This window comes from Diospyros lotus, chromosome 2 (genome assembly GCF_014633365.1).
Source record: "Diospyros lotus cultivar Yz01 chromosome 2, ASM1463336v1, whole genome shotgun sequence".
Classification (NCBI taxonomy): domain Eukaryota; kingdom Viridiplantae; phylum Streptophyta; class Magnoliopsida; order Ericales; family Ebenaceae; genus Diospyros; species Diospyros lotus.
Window position 1 is genome coordinate 829,962 of NC_068339.1, and position 23,068 is coordinate 853,029.

The following is a 23,068-nucleotide window of genomic DNA, read 5'->3' on the forward strand; positions in this document are numbered from 1 at the left end:
GTTGCTTAAATTGTGTTTTTGCTGTCAGTATATGCGTTTGTTGCTATGTTATGCATTTGTTGCATGTTGATTGTGTGTGCTGGCCTCATTAGGAATCAATGTGGAGATTGTTGGTTTTGTGTTTCCTAATGAGGCCCAAGGCTGTGACAATTTTTCAGGTGGGTTTTATCTTCATAGGCTTCGCCCCCGGATTGAAGAACCCAAATCCGTCACCACTTTTAGGCAGCCCATTTTAGAAGTCGGGCTACAAGCCATATTCTTACTTTGGAGGAGAAATGAGCCTCAGCCCATTTGCTCAAGTGGGAGAAGCCCACTTCCTTGGCCCATTATCTCTTAAGCCCTAAGCCCACATATAAAAGGCCCTTTTGTGCGACCCTTTCGTGGTGTTGCCCTCTTCCTCGGCCGAACCCTAGCCTCTTTCTCTCTTATGTTTCCTTGCTTGGCCAATTGTTTCCTTCGTGGTTTCTTTTCGTGGCTGATCTTCCATGGCTCTGTTTCCATCTCGGTCTGATGCCTCTTTCCATGTTGAGAGGCCGCATCTTCCCTTGTTAATCTTAGCCGATTTGTTGTCGATGTGCATGCCCTATTTAGAAGGTTTCGATCATCCGTTCTTGGTAAGCTTTTCTCTTTACTTTGGGCTTTCTATCCTCTGTCTTTGTGACCGATCTATCTTCTGTGATAACCTACTATGTGTGACTTTGATCAATTGGGTGAGAGAGGACTTTGTTTGTGTTCGGCTGATAGGTGTTTGGGCTTTTGGTTTGAGGGATTCGTTGTGGCTTGTGGTTTCTATTCGTTGGTGTTACCAAAGTGGTGAACGGACTATTCAGATCTGAGCCTTGATCATTATTTAAATAGGGAGTTTTTACTTTGTGTTCATCTTTTTGTTGCTGTTATCGATACTTTGTGTATTGCCTTTATTTTCAATCTAAATCTGATTCGATTTACTGCACTAACTCTTACTGTTTTGAAGAGATTTTTCGCAACAGTAACTTACATTACACAATATAAAATTAATTATATTACATAAATTTCACAATATAAAATTAGTTACATAAATTTTAATTTTTCAAAGACTAAATTTACACTCAAATAACAAATTTTTTATTTTTAGAATTACAAAAACTAAAATCATCATCTGTTCTTAATCTTTCATTTTCACAACCAAATTATCATCATTACCACATAAAAAAATAACAAAAGAAAATAGAAAAACTAAAGTAAAAAAAATATATAAAAATATATAAATGTATGTGCGAGGGGTGACCCTGTAGGGGCGGACGACGATTGGTAGGTGGGGGCGATGGCGGTGGGGCCGTTCGAGTGCAATGTGGTGGGTGCAGACAGTTGCTTGCGACAGAGGGAAGGGCAACAATAGTAGAGGAGGTAACTGTGGTGTAGTGTGAGTGACGATGAGGGGTCGACGATGGCCGTTAGAGTGACGGTGTGGTAAATGCAAGCAATTTCTTGCGATGGAGGAAGGGACGACAATAAATGGGGGCTAGGTGGTGCAAACGACTGCGGGGGATGTGATGGTAGTATGTGGGGGGGGGGGGGGGGGTGCAACGATGGTTTGTAGCTAGTGGTGGGGTGAAATAGTGTGTCCAAAAGAAAGAAAGTGACGGTGGTACTTGTCGTGGTGGTAGGGCAAAGGGTAGTACTTGTCGTGGTGACAGGGCAAGGGGTAGGGTGATGGCAAACGTTGCAACCCACAGGGTGGGTTTGAGAGGAGAGTGGATGGAGAGAGAGAGAGAAAAAAAAAAAAAGAAAGAGAAAGAGAAAAGAAAGGGAAATGTGAGAGTGAAAGATAGCGTCAAAAGTCAAGGGTAAAATTGTCTTTTACAATGAGGGTTAAATATATAATTTTCGTAAAATTGTCCAGTTGTTCACCAGTTAGTTCGTGTAGCATTATCCTCGGACGATTGGCCTCCGCTGTGTAAATTCAAAACCTATTTTATAAGGCGGCAAGAAACGAAATTAGGGTCATTTTATTGGGTTCTCATGGCAGAGGGTTTAACCTAAGCATTGGCGTCCGGTCTGGAAGAAGAGAGGTTTGATGTTCGATTGCCTTCTTCGTCTTCCATCCTTCTCCGGCAATTGGAAGAGAGAAGAAGAGGAGGAATGAAGCTTCGATACGCGATGGTCTGTTCGTCGAATCAGAATCGGAGCATGGAGGCTCACTCCCTTCTCAAGAAAGAGGGTTTCGATGTATCTTCCTACGGAACCGGAGCGCACGTTAAGCTCCCTGGTCCTTCTCTCAGAGAGCCCAATGTCTACGATTTCGGCACGCCCTATAAGCACATGTTCGACGATCTCAGGCGCAAAGATTCCGATCTGTATCCTCTTTTCCTTCCTTTGCCCTATCTCACTATTTTAACTCGCATCCCGATTGGTTCTTATAAACTGTTGACAGGAAGGAGGGAAAACATAAGGAATGCGTTGTTTCTTTATGATTTTGTGTCCCAGTGGTTTCTTGAAAACGAAATGGAATTCGCTGGCAATTTTTTGTATCTTGTAAATGCTAATGGTCCTTGAAGGCGATTGCTCTTTAATTAGGGATGTTAAGGTAACCAATTTTTCGTTTTATACTTAGAATTAACTGATTAAAAAATTGCTTATCGAATTTTTGTCTTCGTTTTTATTTGGTGCTCTATGCAAGACTGTATATTAGTTTGGAGATTACTGTCTTTTCAAGGCAAATACTTAATGTGTATTCTTGTGAAAAGAAGTATTAACTTTGTTTTGTTCACAATCGACTTGGGTTAGCTAATTGCACAATTGGCACTTAATGTCTAGGAATAATATATTTTGTTTCCAGAGACTTGTATAAACTATCTGAAACTTTAGATTAAAAGTAGCAAATAGCAGCAAGTAGGAGCAAATACATTTTATGTCTACCGCCACCAAGAATTGCCAATGGATTTAATTGCTGTGATTGCTTAGCATTGTCAATTACTTATATATTGGATTTAAAGCAAAGTAGACCCTTAACAGTGCACCATAGTTACAACCGCAACGGTATATTGCCAATGCTTAAGAGGAACTCAGCTGTGAAACATGCACCCCAGCGCTGGCAAGACAATGCTGCTGATGGTTGTTTTGATATAGTTTTCACATTTGAAGAAAGGGTCTTTGACATGGTTATTGAAGGTTAGTTCGTTCCCAATTGCTATCTCGTTGCCTTCACTGCATACTTTTTACCTTTTAGCAATTGATTATGAATGATATGAGCTCGCCTAACTTTTATTGTACAAGTATTTATCTTCAATCATAGATTGTACCATTTCTAACATCCGAGGATAAACCATATTTTCAAATAATTGACCCTGTGGCATGGTGGTTAATAGTTTCCACACCTACATTGCCGATACAAATAAAAGAACCTGCATGCTTCCTTCATCTCATTGACCTGTGGAGATGGGCAATATTAACCAAAGAAAATGAAGATTAATTTGAATATCTAAAATATATGAATGTATAATATAACAGGTAACTCAATGCTGCAAATATCAATCAGAGTTGCTATACCTTATCTCTCATACTTCACAGCTTGTTTCAATATGCCTTTCATAATTTAGTGTTGTCAAATTATCATAAAGTATATATGCTAGAAATTAACTACTCCAATGCATCTTTGTTCTGTTTCTCTCCCTTGAATTGCTAAATGGTTAGAATTAAGAGAAGTTAGTTTCTTATACTTTCCTAATACCATGCTAGAAATTTTGTGGTCTTGTATGTTTGCTTCAAAAGTATTAGAAGCCTAATTTCAAAGTTTTTTTTTTTATTCTTTTATGACAGGTCAGTGGTTTTATGCCAGTATTTCTAATTTGCATAACTCCTATCACGGATCTCTAGTTTCGTATGGGTAGAAAAAGAATTAGTCCTGATAGAAACTTTTAGCTCATGTTTTATTGCTGACACTGAGTTGACCTCATGAAAATCTGTGCATGAATGTGTTTCATATCATGGTCTACCGTACATCATAAGAGGAACTGATTCATCGATGATCTTCCCTTTTCACGATGAAAACACCAATTAAGCCCAACCTAACCTCAGTCTCCCATTATCCAAAGTAAGAAAGAATGGACCTTATAGAAGTTTTCTGCTTGAGAATGGCCATGTGAGGAGCAGATATAGTCCGTTGCAAGCACGGTTAAGGCAAATCTTTTCTACCTTTTTGTCCCAACAATCCCATAGAACGAGCTAGTAGAAAAGTTGTTATCATCATGCTAATGCAAAATGTCATTTGTTTTCACCTTGCCCCATTGTTGAATATCTATTGAAGATGTCTAATAAAGTTAACGAAGCAATTTCCCAGCCTTGAAGGTTACTTTTGAAAAACAGGGACCTAACTGTGTTACCCAAGCGAGAAAAAAAAATTCATTGACCGCAACATGTTTACCCCTTGCTACACTAAATAAATCAGGAACAAACAATTGCATTTTGGCTTGTGCAACCGCAAACTAGCAACCAATACCTGAACCCTAACTTCATAATAAACTTAAAATAGTATGTTTGAGTGACCATGAAAGCCAATTGCATATTAGTTTACATGATTAAATGAAAATGGCTCATTATTTTGATTTGGAGAGGCGTTGTCACGCCGTTATGCTAAATTGTTTGTGTAGGACATGCTACTGGCAGTGGTGATGTTTTTATATGTCCTTGAAACACATGATTTTGTTGCATAGTTTGGTTTCTTTAAGCAATAATAATCACAATTCACAACCCTTAATCCCAATGGGCAGGGTCGAGTATATGAATTATAGACCTCTAACCATCTTTATCAGTGGACCTATCTTTTATAAGGTAATTATAGGGTACTGTTTTCCCCACTTCAAAAATTGTCAAATGCACTCCACTTTAGTGTGGTAAAACCACACCACAGTGGAGTGTGTTTTAACAGTCCTGGAGTGGGAATAACATTTCCCACAATTATATTTTATGTAATGTTTAAGGGTTTTCCACCAAGTTTCTTTAGTCTTCCTCCCTTTTTTGCTACAAATTTCTACTTGCTTCATAGGTGTTTCTATGTTGGTCTTCTCACTTTTCCAAACTATTTTAATCATGAATCTAACTCTCATATCTTATTTTCAATAGGTGCCACTCCATCCTTATTATGTATAATCTCGTTTTTTACTTTTCTTGTATGGTTGAATATCAACTATAACGTCTCATCTCAAGGCACTTATTGCTCCACATTTTTAAGTCATACAACAAAGATGGTTTTATAACTATTAGATAGAACTTCCCTTTTAGTTTTAATGTGGTATGCCATTTTGATGTTATTATCTTGACATGTGTTAGTGTGGTCCTGACATGCCACATCCCGCAGACTGGCTTGAGTCATAAGACTCAAGGTACTCTTTCTTGCCTTATGATGGATTCTACGAGTCCTTAATTCATGAGTAAGTCTTACCTTTATCTCATGTGTGCAAAACCTCCACCTTGAAAGTATCTTTCTTCTCATTTTCAGCTCCTTAGGGTCAGTAATCAGTTTGATCAGTCAACTCTCCTTCCTTAGCCTTTGGGGATGGCTGACCCACAATTTGACTGTCCCAGCCACCAATCAACTTTTCTAGGACTCTGTCATGCCCACAGTCAATTGGTCCTTCCCTGCCTGGTTTACATACACTTAGTTTTAGTGCACAACCAAACTTATGCATAAGCGATAAAATAGAAACTAAAATCCATCTTTATTTTATAGTATATGACTAGAGGTGTGGCCCATGCTATGCATGCTGCACACGCAAATAAAAAATTTCAAATGAAGGTTCATTAGGTGAATGCTTGACAGTTGTAGTTTAGTTTTATTTTGTTTAGGCAAAATTTTAAACAAAATAAGTCTTGGTGTAGTGGAAAAATTGTTCATAAATTTGTTCTTATGTAGATAGGTCATAATTTAAAATCTTGTTAACATGGTTAATTTTTTTAAAGATATTGGAGGGCATTTTAGGAATAAAAAAGTTTGTCAGGGCTTCACACAGCAAATTTGGTGTTTGCATAATTAATAGAATAGATTAATTTTGCCATCTACATGCAAGCATTTAACATAAGGTGACATGTTTCCAAAATACATACAAGAATTGGCATATTATTGAAAAAAATGGAAGTTTGTTATATAATTGAAATTAAACTCAAAGTTCGGTTACTTTGGTATGCTATTGAAAAAATTGAAAGTGCATTATAAAATCGAAATATAGCGAAAAGCATTTTTTTGTATACTTTACCCTTTTTTCTCATCATTTTTGTTTGTTCGGTTGTTTGTACATGTGTAAAATCATGCAAAACCATCTTGCTAGGATTTGGTTATTGCTAGAGCTTAGAGTTCTATGGAAGGGCTATAAAATCTTAAATTTGTTCCCATACCTGCTGATTCAATGGTCCAACTAAATTCGTTATATATGAAATCTTGTTGCATCGCATGCAAAGACCAAATGGGCCAAAGGTTCTCCTCATATGCCTTTCATTGCCTCTCTTTTTTTCAATAACAGAAGGATATGGATCTTGTTAGTTCTTGTGGCAAAATTAGTGCATACAAGGGATAAATTTGTTTTGTATAGAAGTTTTTTCATCTTCTAGGAAACTGGTAAAAAGCAATAGTGTAGAACTGAAATTCTAATATTTTGTTTCCTTTATTTCAAGAGATGTATGAAACTTAAAAACTGTTCAACTAGCTAACTATTGAGCCTGTGCAATCATTTTCCGGGCACTGGTTTTGATTTCAAAACCTTTACTTGCCCCCCCCCCCCCCCCCCCCTTTTTCTGGTGAGGTTTTCAGTTATATTTTAAAAAAGTTTCTGAAACATTTCCTTTTCCAAGCTGACCAAACACAGCTGAGTCCAAGCCCTTCACTTGTTTTAGTATTCACTGGTTCACATAAAGGAAAGTTTAAACTCTAATCATGCAATTTGGCAAGTGGTGGATAAATTTCTTCTATGGAATACCTCAAGACTTACTTTTTTGATATTGACTTAAAGTGATAATTATTATTCTGTTCCCTTCAATTATTACTTTTACCTTAATGACTGAGATGCATGTTGTTGGTTATTGTTTTGGGAGTTTAACATCCAGAAACCTTTCACTATGCGCACTCAATTTGTCTTCTTCCCCCCATATTTAGGGATGTAAATGGGCTCCAATTAACCCCATTTACATGCTTGTTTTAATAAATTTTAAAAAAGCTTTATTCCTCTATCCTCATTTTTATACTTGTTTAATGTTAAATGGGGTTAATTGGGATCCATTTACATCCCTACCCGTATTTATAGTGTACTTACAATGTCATACAGGAAGGATTATGATGTTCCCAGCTGAAGTAATTCCAAATGTGAAAACCATAGGTCCATATAAATTTGATATTTATTTGGTGTTTTTATCACTTATATATACGCTTTTATCTGGGATACTATCAATGTAGCTGTAACTTGATCATTAACACACTAGAATGCTTCAGTACGAGTATATTCTAATTAAGTCGGGAAGGACAGGTCTTCACTGTTTAGCGATATAGCTTTTTTGGGGGTAGTATCTTGTTGGTTATATTAGGTTGAGTCTTCTACATTTGTGAGAGACTCATGTCAGACATTTGATGCAATGGGATATATATTCCAGCAAGTATGCTTCAAGGGATTTACCATGAAATTTTGAATTGTCACTTGCATTCTATGCGTTAAAAGTTTTATGCTAGTTCCTAAATTTCATTTTACCCCAAAGGAGTACTTGAGAAATATGAGATTTGGTAGTATCCTAGTGTCCCAATCCTGAGCATGATAATTCTGACACCTTGACGAATAGCAGCATGCATCACCCCTAGGCATGTCCATGCAAAATAGCATAAAGTATTTGTCATGATGTCTGAAAGTATTTAACTTTTGTTTATTTATAGTCTGGATGTCCCTGAAGTTTCCCAGAATTAACCATAACCCTTCATGATTGAGAAAAAGGTATGATGCCTCCTCGGAATGTTCTGTGTGTGTGGGTGAATTTGGGTGCCATTTCTGTTGTCACCTGTTTAGCACCGTAACAATGATTTTAAACCCAAAGATGTATCTTAACATTGCAATTCTTAAAAGTGTGATGAGAGAACACAGTTCCTCGTACATTGACATATGTTTTGTGGAGCAATTATTTCCATAGTACTTTTGCACAATGCTCACTCTCCCCTATTTTTGAATGCTATATTCCATTCATAACCATCGTCTAACATTGTGCAGATCTTCATAATAGGGATCATGTTCTTTTGAAACCTGTGCTAGTGATCAACTTGGAAGTAAAAGATAACCACGAGGAAGCTGCCATAGGAGCTCGACTTGCTCTTTCCTTGTGCCAAGAGGTATGTGCTGCATGTTGTACAAATATACCTGCTGTTCTATTGTTGTAATGACTTGTACCCAACTGTGTGAACAGCTTGACAAAACTGAAGTTTGGGAGGATTCTATTGATGAGATTGTGATTAACTTTGAACGGCAGAACCGGAGGAAGCTCTTGTATAGTATTTCCTTCTATTGACGGATCCTCCATACAGTTGAAATCCTCGCATTCTCCAGGGTGAAATACTGGGCAGCTGTTAGACGACAGGACGTAATTTATTTCATGTAAAAATTGGACCCCTCGTATCTCCAGATCAGGAATGAACCTTATAAGAGGAGATGTTAAACGAGGGTTCGGACTAGAAATGTCGTACAGAATGGGACGCCTGTGGGCTGGCTTGGCCCGACACTATAATCTGTAGGGTGGCCCAATTTCTTAGGACTGTCAGGCCTATGATATGTGGACAGCGGGCTGCTCGGGCCGGTACAGCTTCTGACTTGTCACGGCTTGGCTCTCTGTCCTTTTTTAATTAAGAAGTTTTAAAAATTAAACAAAGAATTAGAAGATAAAGAAAATATACTACACAATTGCTTTGTTTAACTTTTGCTGCTTAGAAATTCTTAGGTACAACATAAATCTTCTTAAATATTAGAAAAAGTATGAAATATGATAAAAGTGGTTTTTAAAATGTTATTAATTTTTAATTATTTTTACATTAATTCGATGCAATTTAAAGTACATTTAAAAATCCAAAGTTTAGCCTGTTTAAAAGAAGGCTGATCTGGTCTGTGGCCTGGATGGGCCTATTTTGCAACTGGATTGCCCCACAAATTGGACTGGCCCATTTAAAAAGGTATATTGGGCCTAACTTGGCCCATTTCTGGAATTTTATGGCCTACAAATTTGTTTGCCCTGTTTAGTATAGCCCATTCAGCCAAGGGTCGGCCCGGCCCACAATTGGATTTGACACATTGGGCCATGATGGGCTAGTAATGTAAATTGCCTGGCTCGTTCTGTTCATAGTAGCCCATTGGGCCCATTTAAAATAGCCCATATTGGCCTTTTTCCAAATTGTCTGGCACATTACGAGTTGACCTGTTCAAAATGGCCCATCAGGCAATGCTGCCGATAATGGCCTGTTGGGCCAGCCAACGAATTGGTCTGGCCCGTTTCAAATGGCCATAGGCTAGCCTAATCTCTGGCCCATCTTACCCTTTTAAAAGTGGCCCAACAGGCCAGCCAACGAATTGGTCTGGCCCGTTTAAAATGGCCATAGGCTAGCCTAATCTCTGGCCCATCTTACCCTTTTAAAAGTGGCCCACTGGGCCACGATCGGTCCCGGCCCAATTTTGTCAGTCCTGGAAATAGCCAGGCCCACAAATTGGGTGAGCCTAACAGGAAACAGGACATAGGTCCTACCGAACAATGACAAGCTATCTGTTCGCAGCCCCATCCCCCCTAAAACAAAAAATGTTCATTAACTTAATGAAATTCCAAGCCGAATAACGCATTAATTAATTGAGTTACACAACAAACGATGGAAGGGTCATTTTCAGAATCTCCAGAGATAAAAAGCAAAATACCGTTAAGACAGATGGGTTTCTCACGTTGATCAAGATGCCCCCGAGATAAAGGGCATAAATCAAGCCGCAATAAATTTCTCCAATTGGATACCGTTAAGACAGATGGGTTTCTCACGTTGATCAAGATGCCCCCGAGATAAAGAGCATAAATCAAGCCGCAATAAATTTCTCCAATTGGATATGGTGTTCAATCCAAATAGAATCACCAGAGGGGTTTCATTTGGTGGACTAGATCGGTATGGCACAAACTCATCCAGTCCTCGCAAGGGCTAAACTGGGGGGGCTTAAAGTTATCATTTACAAGGAAAAGCCCATTCGATTGGTTTGGTCCAAACAATATCTCTACTCTTGATTGATGTAAGGCGATGAAGTCACTTCCGTGCTATAAAATGAATCGTCTGCATTGATTCCATAGAGGTTCTCATCCTTCTCTTCATCCCACTTTAGAACCTCTCTTATATACCTAAATGCCTCATCAACCGATGAACGCTCCCGCGCTCTGGTGTGCCACACATACAGCTTCCTGCCAGTCCTGGAAGCATAAAGCTCTTTGAATTTAACGGCCATGTAATAGTAAGCTTGGTTTGCCAGTGCCTGATTATTGTTATGGGGCCTCAAAGGGCTGAAGCCCTTGAACCACTCACACACAGTGATGGGAACCTTGTTGATTTTGTCCTCAAAGGCATCATACTTGTTCATGAGGAGCACAAAAGGGGTGTCTCTAAAACATGGGTGGCACACCAAGCTTGTGAATAAATCTCTGCTTGCCAGCATTTTGTTCTGAGGACCCGTGGCGTGGGGCCACATGAGATCATAATCACTCAAAGCAACACAGAAGATTACGGACCTGACATCTTCGAACATTTCCAGCCACTTGCAGCCCTCGTGCAGTCCCTTGGAATTGATGCGAATCAACTGGTATCTGGAAAAGGTACAGATGCATTTTATCTAGCAGGCAGCAGCGGCAAGGGAAACTGGGGCAATATCACAAGATATGTAGTTGCAAGGAAAGAATATTACTTGGTTAAAGGAGGTTGGCACTCGAAGTTTTCGTTGTATGTCTCAGACATGGGGCTGTGATCATCAAATGAGAATTCAACGAAGGCCAGGCCATTGCTATGAGCAACTCCTTCAACGTACAAAATGTCTCGCTCAGAAGGTTCATAGTCATTGCTGGATATCTCAATAGCCTGTTGGAAATTGCATCTGACATAAGCACAAATAGCTAGGACTTGAATGCTAGCTGTATTAGGTGCACTTGGAGGCTAAAATAAATCTTCGCAGGAGAAGATGTTCTCCATACCCATTTAAGTTATTTCACCATCGATAGGGAAATGAGAGAGGAGTTACAAATAAAGGAACACAAAATGAGGACAGAGATTCTACTCATAATTTCAAAGCAGTGCTCTAATTCATCTTTTATATTTTTCATCTTCCACTAGACGCAGTAACATTAGTACTTTTTTGAGAGAATATAGTGATATCACTATAAAACGTCATAAGAAACAAGTGAGATGCTAACTTGTTTATCTACAGGCCAAAAGTTCTAAATTCCATACGCCTTCAGCATGCATTATGGTTCTTGGGCGGACTTGAAATTAAACAGATATCACTTCATGAACACAAGGTTTCAAGATGATAGCTTCAGTTCAAATTCTTAAGCAGCACTAAACAGTGGTTGAAAGAAAATAAAGAAAATCCAGATAGGGAGTTGAAAAAAAGTGACCAGTTTCCATCAGTTTAACTCATTGGAAATTCCAATTCGTAATAATATCCAGCCTGGCCCCATTATCCACTCTTAACTTAACCACACAATGAGCCTTAATAAATATAAAAGTTTAGCAATGAAGTGTATCAGTACTATACCAGAACCAACGAGAATTACCATCTGTCCAGCATAAATTTCAAACTTGCATTTCATGAGGTCTGCCTTTAGAAGGATACATTCAGAAATATCTGAACAGCAGTTCATAGTCTGTTACTCTGTTATCAAAGACAATAAATAGAAGATCTCATTGGACCAAACTGAAGCACTTAGGCAAACCATAGTCAAAACTATTGGTGTCCATAAGATTCAAGTTCCATGTTAGTAATAGTTTAAAGAACTCAGTAGCGATTTCAGTAAGCTAATTGCATTGCATTTTGCTTGTTTAAAGAGTAAAATGACATTACATAGCTAGGAGGAGAATAATATATCAAGTAAAAATTGTTGAGGATATAATCACAAATTAAAGAAGATAAAGGGCCGAAAAAGAAGATAGAAGAGCAGATAAAGATGCGGCTATCAGTTCCTAAAAATTAGAAGAAGATGAAGCCTCTTCTTATCCGAAAGAATAAGAGAAAGTTTAGGAAATTTATCACTACTTATCTGTTGTTGTATTTGTGTTTTAAATTCCTAGATTTTAGGAGTTTTTCTTCTATTTAAGTTTATAATTTGTATCTTTGAGGGTGTGAAATTCAATTGTTCTGGATTCACCTGATTTCCTTAGTGTTAATCTCTAAAACTCTAAGTTTTTACTTCGTTAAAAAATCATGTAAAATAAGGCTCAATTAGTAGTAGAAAGCTAGAAAAAGGTAGGTAAGATGAGCAGATATCCCTAAAAACATACACGCGCCCCTTTATTCCTCTATATTTAATAGGTTGTTTTTCTTTTCTTTTCTTGGATAAGTATAAATCTATATTCATATATATGATAGCTTGATCAGAATAAAGAATAGGGCACTTGTCCAAGATTTTTCCTAGCTTGTTGTGTTGGAAAATTTTCCTAGTTAATACTTATTAATATAGCTTCGATAATGTAAGATCAGCTTTCAGCCTTTCAGTCACTAAGAAATATCACCCATGATAAACTCCATCCCTCACTGAGCTAGAGAAGGTTCTGCACATTCTCAAATTCAGTATTTGTGCTTCTTTCCAGTGAAGCAACAGCAAACTAAAGAAGCCAAAAAAATTGTAAAATCAAAGGAAAGATAAATCTTCAAGAGTTCTTAGAAGAACAAGTACACCCCATCAATAAAAACCAGCAGGAACTGTACCAAGGGTAGCTAGGAAATTGTTACATGTAAACAGACAAACAATGTGACAAAGCTATTAATACTGAATTTGAGAACTCTTTAAGATGAATACACAACAATATCATCTTGTGGAAGATGAACACACAAGACAGTCATCAACAATTAACAGAAAAGGAGGAGGAAAATGCATTGAGATAACAAATAAAAGAGAAATGGTTGCAAGAATAAATTTGCAGCTAAGCAATACATGTTAATATGTGTGTTATAAAGATGAAGCAGATAATGCATACCCGATCCAAGAAATATTTGGCAACATCTGGAAGGAAATGCAGTTCTTCCCTTCTCTTATAAGTTTGCTGAATGGCAGGATCCTTCCATATTTCATCAACAATAGGAGCATATTCTCGTGTTGCAGCGGGAAAGAAAGCATCCAAGTCTCCCGTAGCCATTATATCCAGCAACCAGTCAGAAAAATGCTTGAACCTTTGACTGATGGAATAAATGCAATTATTTCCACTAGATCCTGTTTCACCTGAATTGTTTTCACAGAAACCATTAAATGAGCTCAGCATGCCAGCAAAACAGCCGTCTAGCCACATATTGACCATGAACCAGATATCACTTAGTCAAACTATTTACTGTTTAACCAAAGGCCTGAAAAGGGGTAATCATAACTGGTTGAAGAAGTAGTTTCATATATTTATATATATGTGCAACACTAAGAAAATAATAGCAACAGCAGCATTAAGGATAAGGGGAACATGGAACAATTCAATATCCACCTGTAGACTATAATACAGTGTGACAATCTAAATTGCCCTGAATGCATTAAGGATTCCGTCCAAATGGTAGTAGAGCAAATCCTACCAGGTTCTTTTTTCCTTTCAGTGTCACAAATATAAAATTCTCAACATGGGCAAAAATAGCACAAGTAATGAACAGAAGTCATATGTTAGACTGGGCTGTGGATCATGACAAGCTCCTCTCCTTTTAATTCCTAGGGTCCTTGCTCACATATTTCACTTTGACACAAGTCAGTCTCAAAACATTTTCTTGAACCACACCCACTTGGTTCCAGAGTACACTTGTGTAACAACACAGGTCCTTACCAAAAAGCACTAGCTAACGATGTCTATTGGGTTAATTGGACCAAGTAATATACATAAGACCTCCCTAGCAGACCACCAATGTGAGATTCGTGATACAGATTGAAATAGCAATGGATATAACCAATGTCACTACGAACTATTTTTCTTGTATGAACAAATAATTCAACAAAAAATTCTGAAAATTATGAATGGAACATTGGCATGCTTTTTCAAAGATAAAGCATGATTAAAGGTCCAAATGATTATAAAGACAAACAACAACACATAACCTAAATCCATAGGTGTAACATGGATGTACACATAAAAAACCTCTAAAGTTCATGAAATTGATGTCTAAATGCAAAGAAGAATAAGCATTCAAAGTAGCAATCTCTGGAGTTTTATCTTATAAAATAAATCATTGAAAAGAAATACAATTTCAAATCAAAAAGTCATATATCCATCATTTTTGTTTAGTAGTCACATTCACTCTTAAAACCATATGCAAAGTCCAGCCTTGCAACTCTAACGCAGAGTTGTATGCCCTATCTGACCATTATCCTCAGGAATCATACGAGCCCATATTTATTATTTACAAAGATCATGAAAATGGCATTACTTGAGATTCTTATGGAAGAGGATTTCTTGAGTTTCTTACACAAGTTCCCACATCCATGAAAGTTCTATTAATTTTTGAAGTTCAGTGGCAACTGATAATGATTAGGAAACATTTGTAGTTAGTTACCCTGTTTGGAATGAATGAATTCCACAAAATTTTGCGGGAATTCATTTCCAATTCCAGCCTTTTATGTTTGGAATGAAAAAAGTTATGGAATTCAACTACACAAAACCAAATTCCACCAAAATAGGTGGAATTTGGAAATGAATTCCACAACTTGAGGATAAAATTTGTTTGTGGACAAAAATACCCTCCCTCTTCCCCCCACCCAACTCCCCCCCCCCAAAAAAAAACAATCTGTCTACCCTCAACACTCTAACGTCACTATCAGGGATTCCAAGCCAAGTCCTATTGGATATAATTTTATTTTAACTCTTATTTTTTTGTATTTAATTTTATTTAAATTATTAAATATAATATTTTTAGTTAATTCCTAATTCCAGATTTAATTTTGAAATCTATATGTATACATTGCAGAATATAAAAATCTATATATATGTGTGTGTGTGTGTGTGTGTTTTCTCCTTTTTTATAACAGTTGTTTTTTTCCTCTACTTTAACAAGGTTATTATATCAAGGGCATTTTAGGAAGTAAGAGCAAATGAAACCTCAATTTTACATTCATTCCTAACATAATAATTCATTTGCAGATGAAATCTATGTAGAATTCCTTGCGAATGAATTCCAAATTTTGAGATTCATTAATTCCAAACGAAGCGTAAGGAAATCACTCAAAACTTCTCCAGTTTCATGGTGTTTTGATAATTTGTAATAGCTTTTCTCAAGATTGAAAAGTACATTAATTGTGTTTATCAATCTGATGCATGACATCTTACCTTCAAGCACTTAATGCAACTATTTTATACGTCATAAGCTTGCTTGTGTACATGTCTCCCCAAGGATAATGATTACCATCCACTAACTTCAGAATTGCAAGAACTGATTTTAGGCAGAGAAATGCAGAATTCCGAATGTGGACATTGAAATACAATACCAAGGCCCTCATAAAGTAGTAACTGAAATTGTCAGTATAAAAGTAGGTACCTGGGGCCAACTCTTCATTATCCAGATCAGAAGTTCCTGTTTCCATCAAATCCTCCTCCTCAAAACGTTCCCGTGCCTCAAGCAACACACTGAGGTATTTGTACATGTTACTTTGAATCATTAGCTTAATGTTCTGCAGCTCCTCTGGGGTGAACTTATTTCCATATAAAAATTTGGCCTGCTCTACAAAACAGCACAAGAGAAAGAAAACATGAAACTACTTCTGAAAGAAAATGCTAACCAAACAAGGTAATGACTTTATTTCATACATAAAAGAAAGAAAACAACATTTTCCAAAAAAAACAAAGGAACCTAAATATAGCAGGTACATGCTAAAACTGAGAAGACGACCAAGGAAGCTCAAAAAAATGATATTGCAATATGCCATTTCCTTTGCACTAACTGAGAGGACAATTGGTACAATTTAAAACAACAAAGCTAAAAATTGTGATATGTTATGGACACAGATTTTAAATGAAAATTCAGTAGTATCTACATATGAATAACTGGACAAAGAGTAAATAAGTCCATCAGATCTAAATGAGTAATTGGACAAATAGAAGTGACGTTGAAGGCTAAAGAATTAACTCTCATAGGTCAAGCTTTTGCTTAAATTTGGATTTGCAATCCATTTAAAAGAAAAAAAGACAATGCAAAAAATACCAAAGCTTAGGTACAAATTCAGAATAATCCACATGGCAACTTGGTCGTGGTGTTTTCTGTGTATTTAGCTAAAATGTTGAATTTGACAATGTTGAATTTAGCTTAGCTATAACAGTTCAATGTGAAATACAACAGGTCATAACTCAGGTAAATATTTTGAAGAATTTGAATTTGAAAATTTGGATCAGGCATGGAGGCTGGACTTCATAAGTAATACATCTTCAGCCCTTCCCCCCACCCTCTCCCAGCCAAAAAAAGTCCAATCAAGTGTTGAGAATAAAAACAAATAATATAAAAGATAAAATCACCCCTCTCTTCAAGCTTAGACTTTTAGATGACATGGTTGATAACAATGCAACACAGTGTCAAAATAAGCAAAGGCTCTGAGTTTAAAGGGCAGCCCCGCTAACTTAATGTTTAAATAGTTGCATGTGTTTGGTCCAATTATGCAGTGAAGTATAACCACAGGTGAGCGGTCGTGTTGAGAGTAAAAATGACAATAATAAGTTACCCCTTTCTCCACAAGCTTAGGCATTTTGTTGCAATGGTGGTTAATGATTCAACACCAAGGGGGAAAGAAAGAAATGAATTAAATTGGAACTCTCTTGGACCTACAGAAAGGTCAGGTTTTTCTTCAAAAAACAATTGCATGATAACTCACCAGCAAGTTGAGGTTCTTGCCCCAAGACACATTAGGAAAAAGGAATAATACACAGCCATTTCCATCAATTACTAGAAAAAAGGCAAGGCTAGTGGTGTTCTCTCTCCCAGTTAATTAAGAGGGAGATGATTATCAAATGCTACAAAGCACAGACTCCAAGCCAACATGTACCAAACACAACCACTTGATGGGCATCTAAAATATGTGAAAGGCATGCTACATGGTGTGTTTTAACAGATATGACTTGATTTAAATTGGTTAAAATTGAAGTTTTAAGTAGGAAAAGCTTATTGTTTTAGGTCTTTTTTGGGTGTGTGTGTTTGTGTTTGTGATGTAGGACAGAGAAATAGAAGGAGGAGTTAGTATCATTTCTTCTGTTTGTTTCCTATTTTAGTTTATCTAATTTCTTTTGTTTATCTTTTAGATAATACTTTAGTTATTAGGTTCCATTAGAATCTAATTAGAGTAGAACTATGGTTATTAGTTGCCTATATATAGTATTTAGGATGTACTTGAGTAGCATTTGATTATTGATAATTGATTTGAGTTTATTAATTGCATTTTTAGTTCCTTCATGTGTTCTTACTCTTGGTCCTGCACCAATTGGTATTAGTGCTATCCTTCCCTTGATCGTTCTGCTTCAACTGGTCTTTTTATGAACTTTGATATTGGTCAATAACTTTAAAATGGAGGTGATCTGTTGATGATGCTCCTCTTTGAACAGTAACTGTGTCTATTTTTGCAGGACAATGTCTATTCTTACTAGCAACGGTGCTTGATTGATGTAGTAACATTACTTCAGCATGTTGGACAATAAATTTATGGACTGAATGTTTTTCATGTTGAAATAAGATTTTTTTTTCCATCATTTTTATTGGCTTGTAGCTATTTTGTTAATAGACAATAGTTGATAAGAACATATACAAATATAATTCCTTTTCCAAGTCCTGCCATGCCTTCTAATTTTCTTTACATTGCATTGTCCTTCATATCCATGCTTCTAAGATGACAGATCTCTCTTTACCAAGGACAAATAAAGAGAATAAAAAAAGAAAGAAAATGGTGCACATGTTAAAGTATTCTGCGTCAAGTATATAATATAAAAGCAGACTGAACAAACATAAATATCAACTCAACCTGCTTGAAAATAGTACTCGTCCCAGACCCCTCTAGCCCAAACAGCAGAAGTTTCTGAACTTTTCCCTGGTCCAAATACTCAGGCACAGACCTAGTTGAATATGTTGTTGGATCTTCTCTTGGCACATGTGGATTTAGAGATGGCACAGGCAATGATAATACTGAACAAATGAAACGTGTGGATGCCTGCCTAGCAAAAACCAATATAGTAAATGTTTAATCATAAATTTACAATCACATGGAGAATCAACACAAAATATGTTGTTCAATGATTACGAGAAAACCTTTCCCCATATATTGCCTTTAATATTGTTTTGACCTTCTTCCTCATACGATCCATCCTCATAGACCCAGAAATGAGTGTCCCGCGGGCACTGTACCTTGGCCAGCTGAGATGAAAATCAATGAGATAACATATCACCATGTAGCCAGGTGCAATTGTGACCAAAAAACAATGAAAAGGGCGGGCAATTATTGGTTTAGCAACTAAAATGAGGAGATCGAGCCAAAATAACTGAAGCTACAGCACTTTGAGCAGAAAACAATTGAAGTTTAGAGAATTAGTAAAATGAACCCACAATAATCACAAAGCTGCAAAATAATAACCATAGTGTATGAGATAGAAAATGCTAAAGCACGTAGGATTTTTGGAACTTTGAGAAGACAAGTGAATGACAGAACACAACAACTACAAGCTCAGAAATGAGAGTGCTTGTGAATTCTATACAAGCATAACATGCTACAAAGAAAATGTATGATACAAGCACTGTGGTGGAAGAAAGCATTGTAGCTCTATCAGTTTCAGGAACTTACTCTCCATATGGCCCAATATGATTGAGTGGATTTCCTAGTTGCATTTTGATTTTGAGAAAAATATGATCCTCTCGATAATCAAGTGGCATTAGAATAAATCTTTGATGGTTGGCAAAACTAGACAAGGACAACATTACCTAATTTGGAGGCTTCAATACCTTAGAAACATTTTGAACACTACCTGACGAAGGTTCAAGAACCAACGCAGGTGATTAGTTAACCACAAGGGAGATGTAACTTTTTAATCATGTGAAACAAGATAAAAAAAGTTGAAGACAGGTAAAAATAGATGAACCAGAAATATTTCCATAGAAGCAAGAAAAGACTTTAGAAAATATGGCATTTTATCATTAATGAAACCATATAATGTTATTCTTAAATCAAAGAGAACATCAGAGAAAAATTACTCTAGCGCCTATCTACAATACAAGCTATCAAGAACCAAGGTCTCTGAAAACTAATCTGGTCTGATGCCTAGTTGATTAACAATGCAAGTTATCAACTTCATCAAGTGTATGATCAAAAGATCTAGAAAGATTTACATATGATGTTTATAGACTTGAACAGAACCTAACAAAGTCCTTGAAAAAGTCTGGAGGAATTGGTTCTTTAAAGAAATCTAGATTGAGTGTATATAAATTATTGAAGACATGTATCATAGTGATGTGTTCAAGACTTGTAGAGGAAATAGAGTCTTTTTCAATTATAATTGGATTACATCAAAAATTCACACCAACTCTTTCCTTCTTTCCCTTGATGATAGATGAACCCACTACACATACCAAAAAAAGGGGCCTTCGTGTATGTTACTTGTAGATGGCATTGTCTTAGAAGATAATATAAAAGAATGCATGAATGCTAAACTTGAGTTATGGAGACATGCACTATATTAAGGATTTCAAGTTGAATAGGTAAAAATACAAAATATGAAATGTAAATTTACTAAAAGTAGAAGTGCAGACGATCAGTTTAGATATCAGGAATCAATTATGTAAAAAGACAGAAATTATTGAAGATTGTACTCATAATCAAGACAATCACAATAATTACAATCCATGGTTGAAATGAAAAGTTGACGCATTTAATGCAACTGTAAAATTTCATTAAGACTAAAAAACAAAAAGTCTATTAGACGACAACAAGACTTGCTCTATCATATGACGTAACAGGTTGGGCCATTAAGCATCAATATGTACAAAATATGAGTACAACTAAATTGAAAATGTGACAGTGGGTATGTACCATATAATAAAAGACAAAATTACAAATAAGATTATTCATAAAAACATTAGGGTAGGTTCAAGAAAATGTTTAAAATGATTTAGCCCTGTGAGAAGCATACAAATACACATGCCAATGAAGAAGGTGAAAGGAATGGATGAAAATTTATGGTGAAAAAGTTTTAAGAATGGCGGAAATTATTTGCTGAGAAAATATTAATTATGATAAGGCAGATAATAGCCTTACAAAAGATAAGGTATGAGGGATGATGGCAAGCCATAGTACATATAGCCAACCCCATCTAATGGGATTAAAATTTGGTAGTATTATTATCGGTCATATATACATTGCTAGTTCCAAATTCCTAGGTGCAATGTGTCACAAATTAAATTGAGAGCTGTTAGAAAGGATATATATGTATACCACTGGATCAAGTTTTTTCACGTGGAGAGATAATCAATGTGAATATGTTTTGCATGAGAAAGATCGTTTACCTTCAAAACCTTACGCTCAACTTTTGTGATTTCACGGCCATTTAAGTAAACTTTCGTATTTCCATTGCTCGCATCTGGCCTAAGTTTACCACCAACATTCAGTTTTGAACTTATAATTCTATCGGGCTTCTCTCCCTCCTGAAGTTAATTAATATATAAAAAAAAAGATGAACCAAAATAAGTAAGACAGAATAAAATTCAGAAACAGCATGAGTAACCAAACACCATTCTCTCATTTCACCTTCCCCCAAAGCCCGGAATCTTTGTCATACCAGTACCGGCCAGGTTTCAACTTCTGAGGAGGGTTAGGGCAACCCAGAACTTCTGCCAGTTCTTCTTGTCTTAGCTGCCTACCATTCACAACTAGCTGCTCCGGTTGAAGCTGATTAGCTGAACATTCCCTTTCAGCTTTCATAATCTGCCTAACTTCCAGTGGGCTGCAGACCCTTGACAACATTCTCGAACATTTCCCCAAACTGGATCTTCTGGACTCGTTGATTGGTTGACCGATGCAGCTTACGCACTTCCGGCCTTCAGGCATCGATCCCATGGCCTTGAGAACACAATTGGCACAATACCTTGCGTCACAGACAATGCAGGCTTCCCTTTCACTCAACCTATTGCCTTTCCCACACCTGGTGCAAACCCCTCTCTTCCGCAGCACCCCCTTCTCTCGACTTCGAGCCGCCACGATAGGCGATGCTGCAGAGTCGTTGACGCTCGACGTTGGCGAAGAGAGCACGTCATTTTCTTCATCCTGATCCGTGTTGAAAGTCACTGCAGCTGCCAGTCTTCTTTCAACAGCCACATCTCTACTAACCGAACCAACAACACTAACCGAATCCGGATCTCGAACCGGCGAGGAAAGCGCGGCCAAATCCAAGTCGTTCCCCCCCTCTCTCCCAGTCAAATCGTCCAACTGAAACCTCGACACGGAAGACGATCTCCGACTCTCCTCCACCGCCTCTCTAAACCCTCCGTTCCAGCCTCGGCTGAACCTCGAAACCTTCGCCGGCGAGACAACCGGCACTACGACTGGGACGACAGGGCTGTACTCGGAGGCGGAAAGCACGGAAGAAGTCCGAATTGAAAGGGAATCAAGGTCCAAGGGATCGACTCTGGGGACGTGATAGGTCACCGGCGGACCATCGTACTCGATCGCTATGGAGTAGTCGAGATGTTCCTCGTCGGGGAGGGGGGCTCCGGCCGGCAACATCTTCCTCAACACCTCTTCCCACACCTTGGAGGCATCGTCCACCTCGGACGCCGCCATTAACGGAATTCGCGCGCGGGCGAGGGAAATACAGAGCTGTAAGATTGAGACTCAAAAGAAGGGTTAGGGTTTGGGGAGGGAATTTGAAGGAGAGAATCGAAAGAGAGAGATGGAAGAAACGGAGAGAGAGATTCAGATATTTGTTTGGATTATTATTATTTATTTATTATTATAATGAGTTGTTGTAACAGTCTCATAATGAATGTTAAACGGGTAGGAGGAGGCTGGAGAAGAAGCGAAAGAAGGGAAGATGGATTTTAAGACTGGATGGATTGCGTTACGCTGCGCAGAGTAAACGGTGACGGCAGTCAGCACGTCACCACTTTCCAGACGCTTTCTTTCTTTCTTTTTCAAACCCAACCAACTAGTTCTGCACGTAACGTTTAAAATATTCAAAAATAAAAAATTATATGAGATAACTGTCACCACTCTCGGAATTAGAAAATTATTTTTTATTTCAATTATTATATCTTTATATAATTTGTTATTTACAGTTATATTTTAAAAATAATTAAATAACAGATATAGAGTTGTGAGAAAATAGGGGAGATAATTTAGACAGAAACAATTATTAATAGTGAAAATGTGATAACTACCTTGTAAAATTTAAAAATAACTTGTATATAAAGTTAAACTCACATTATCCAGATTATGTATGAATTATTAAAAAGATTATTAAAGGTTCTCTATTCTCTTTTAATTTTGTCTATTTTCTTCTTTATTTCTCTTAATTTTTTTTTTTACTTTTTATTAAATTTTCTCAATCATTTTTGTCCTCTATTATTTTGTCTATTATCTCACATTTCTATTGATTTTCTCCCATAATTCCAATTATATCTTCCAAACAAATACCAAGTTAGGACTTTAATAACCTTTATTAATTCTTTACATTGTCACAATGAAGCCAACTCCAAGTCATCTTCTTATCTCACTCCGTATTATATTATAAATAATTCTTTTTCTATTTTAATTTTATCTAAAAAACAAAGCATGTTCGAACCAAATTCTATATTTTTTTCTTTATTTCACTTCCTATTACATTTATTTATAATAAATTTTAATTTTATTTCTTTAAACTTATTTA

General features: G+C 36.9%; 2 protein-coding genes and 1 long non-coding RNA gene across 3 annotated transcripts; 1 reads left to right on the forward strand and 2 right to left on the reverse strand.

Moving 5' to 3' along the window:
- Window positions 1–1,900: 1,900 nt before the first annotated feature.
- Window positions 1,901–8,871, forward strand: LOC127794475 (uncharacterized). The gene is made up of 4 exons (XM_052325580.1): window positions 1,901–2,336; window positions 3,005–3,150; window positions 8,217–8,335; window positions 8,410–8,871. Exons 1-4 carry the CDS (start codon window positions 2,122–2,124, stop codon window positions 8,509–8,511), a joined length of 582 nt encoding a protein of 193 aa, XP_052181540.1. The 5' UTR covers window positions 1,901–2,121; the 3' UTR covers window positions 8,512–8,871.
- Window positions 3,144–6,645, reverse strand: LOC127794476 (uncharacterized). The gene is made up of 3 exons (XR_008021666.1): window positions 6,370–6,645; window positions 5,420–5,620; window positions 3,144–3,409 (listed from the first exon to the last, which is right to left on the reverse strand). It is a non-coding gene; the product is annotated as an uncharacterized LOC127794476 (long non-coding RNA).
- Window positions 8,872–9,772: 901 nt separating the features above from the next.
- LOC127794473 (extra-large guanine nucleotide-binding protein 3-like) lies at window positions 9,773–22,146 on the reverse strand. The gene is made up of 8 exons (XM_052325579.1): window positions 20,953–22,146; window positions 20,712–20,849; window positions 18,468–18,572; window positions 18,184–18,369; window positions 15,723–15,900; window positions 13,202–13,443; window positions 10,917–11,086; window positions 9,773–10,818 (listed from the first exon to the last, which is right to left on the reverse strand). Exons 1-8 carry the CDS (start codon window positions 21,982–21,984, stop codon window positions 10,239–10,241), a joined length of 2,631 nt encoding a protein of 876 aa, XP_052181539.1. The 5' UTR covers window positions 21,985–22,146; the 3' UTR covers window positions 9,773–10,238.
- Window positions 22,147–23,068: the final 922 nt, after the last annotated feature.

Excerpts from the sequence above, each read along its gene's own strand:
- LOC127794475 (XM_052325580.1), top strand. The coding sequence starts at position 2,122 with ATGAAGCTTCGATACGCGATGGTCTGTTCGTCGAATCAGAATCGGAGC. Across the intron at positions 3,151-8,216 it reads CTTTGACATGGTTATTGAAG|ATCTTCATAATAGGGATCAT; the intron begins GTTAGTTCGTTC and ends AACATTGTGCAG. Across the intron at positions 8,336-8,409 it reads CTCTTTCCTTGTGCCAAGAG|CTTGACAAAACTGAAGTTTG; the intron begins GTATGTGCTGCA and ends CTGTGTGAACAG.
- LOC127794473 (XM_052325579.1), bottom strand. The coding sequence starts at position 21,984 with ATGGCGGCGTCCGAGGTGGACGATGCCTCCAAGGTGTGGGAAGAGGTG. Across the intron at positions 18,573-20,711 it reads TTGAGCGTAAGGTTTTGAAG|CTGGCCAAGGTACAGTGCCC; the intron begins GTAAACGATCTT and ends TTTTCATCTCAG. Across the intron at positions 13,444-15,722 it reads TAATGAAGAGTTGGCCCCAG|GTGAAACAGGATCTAGTGGA; the intron begins GTACCTACTTTT and ends AAAACAATTCAG.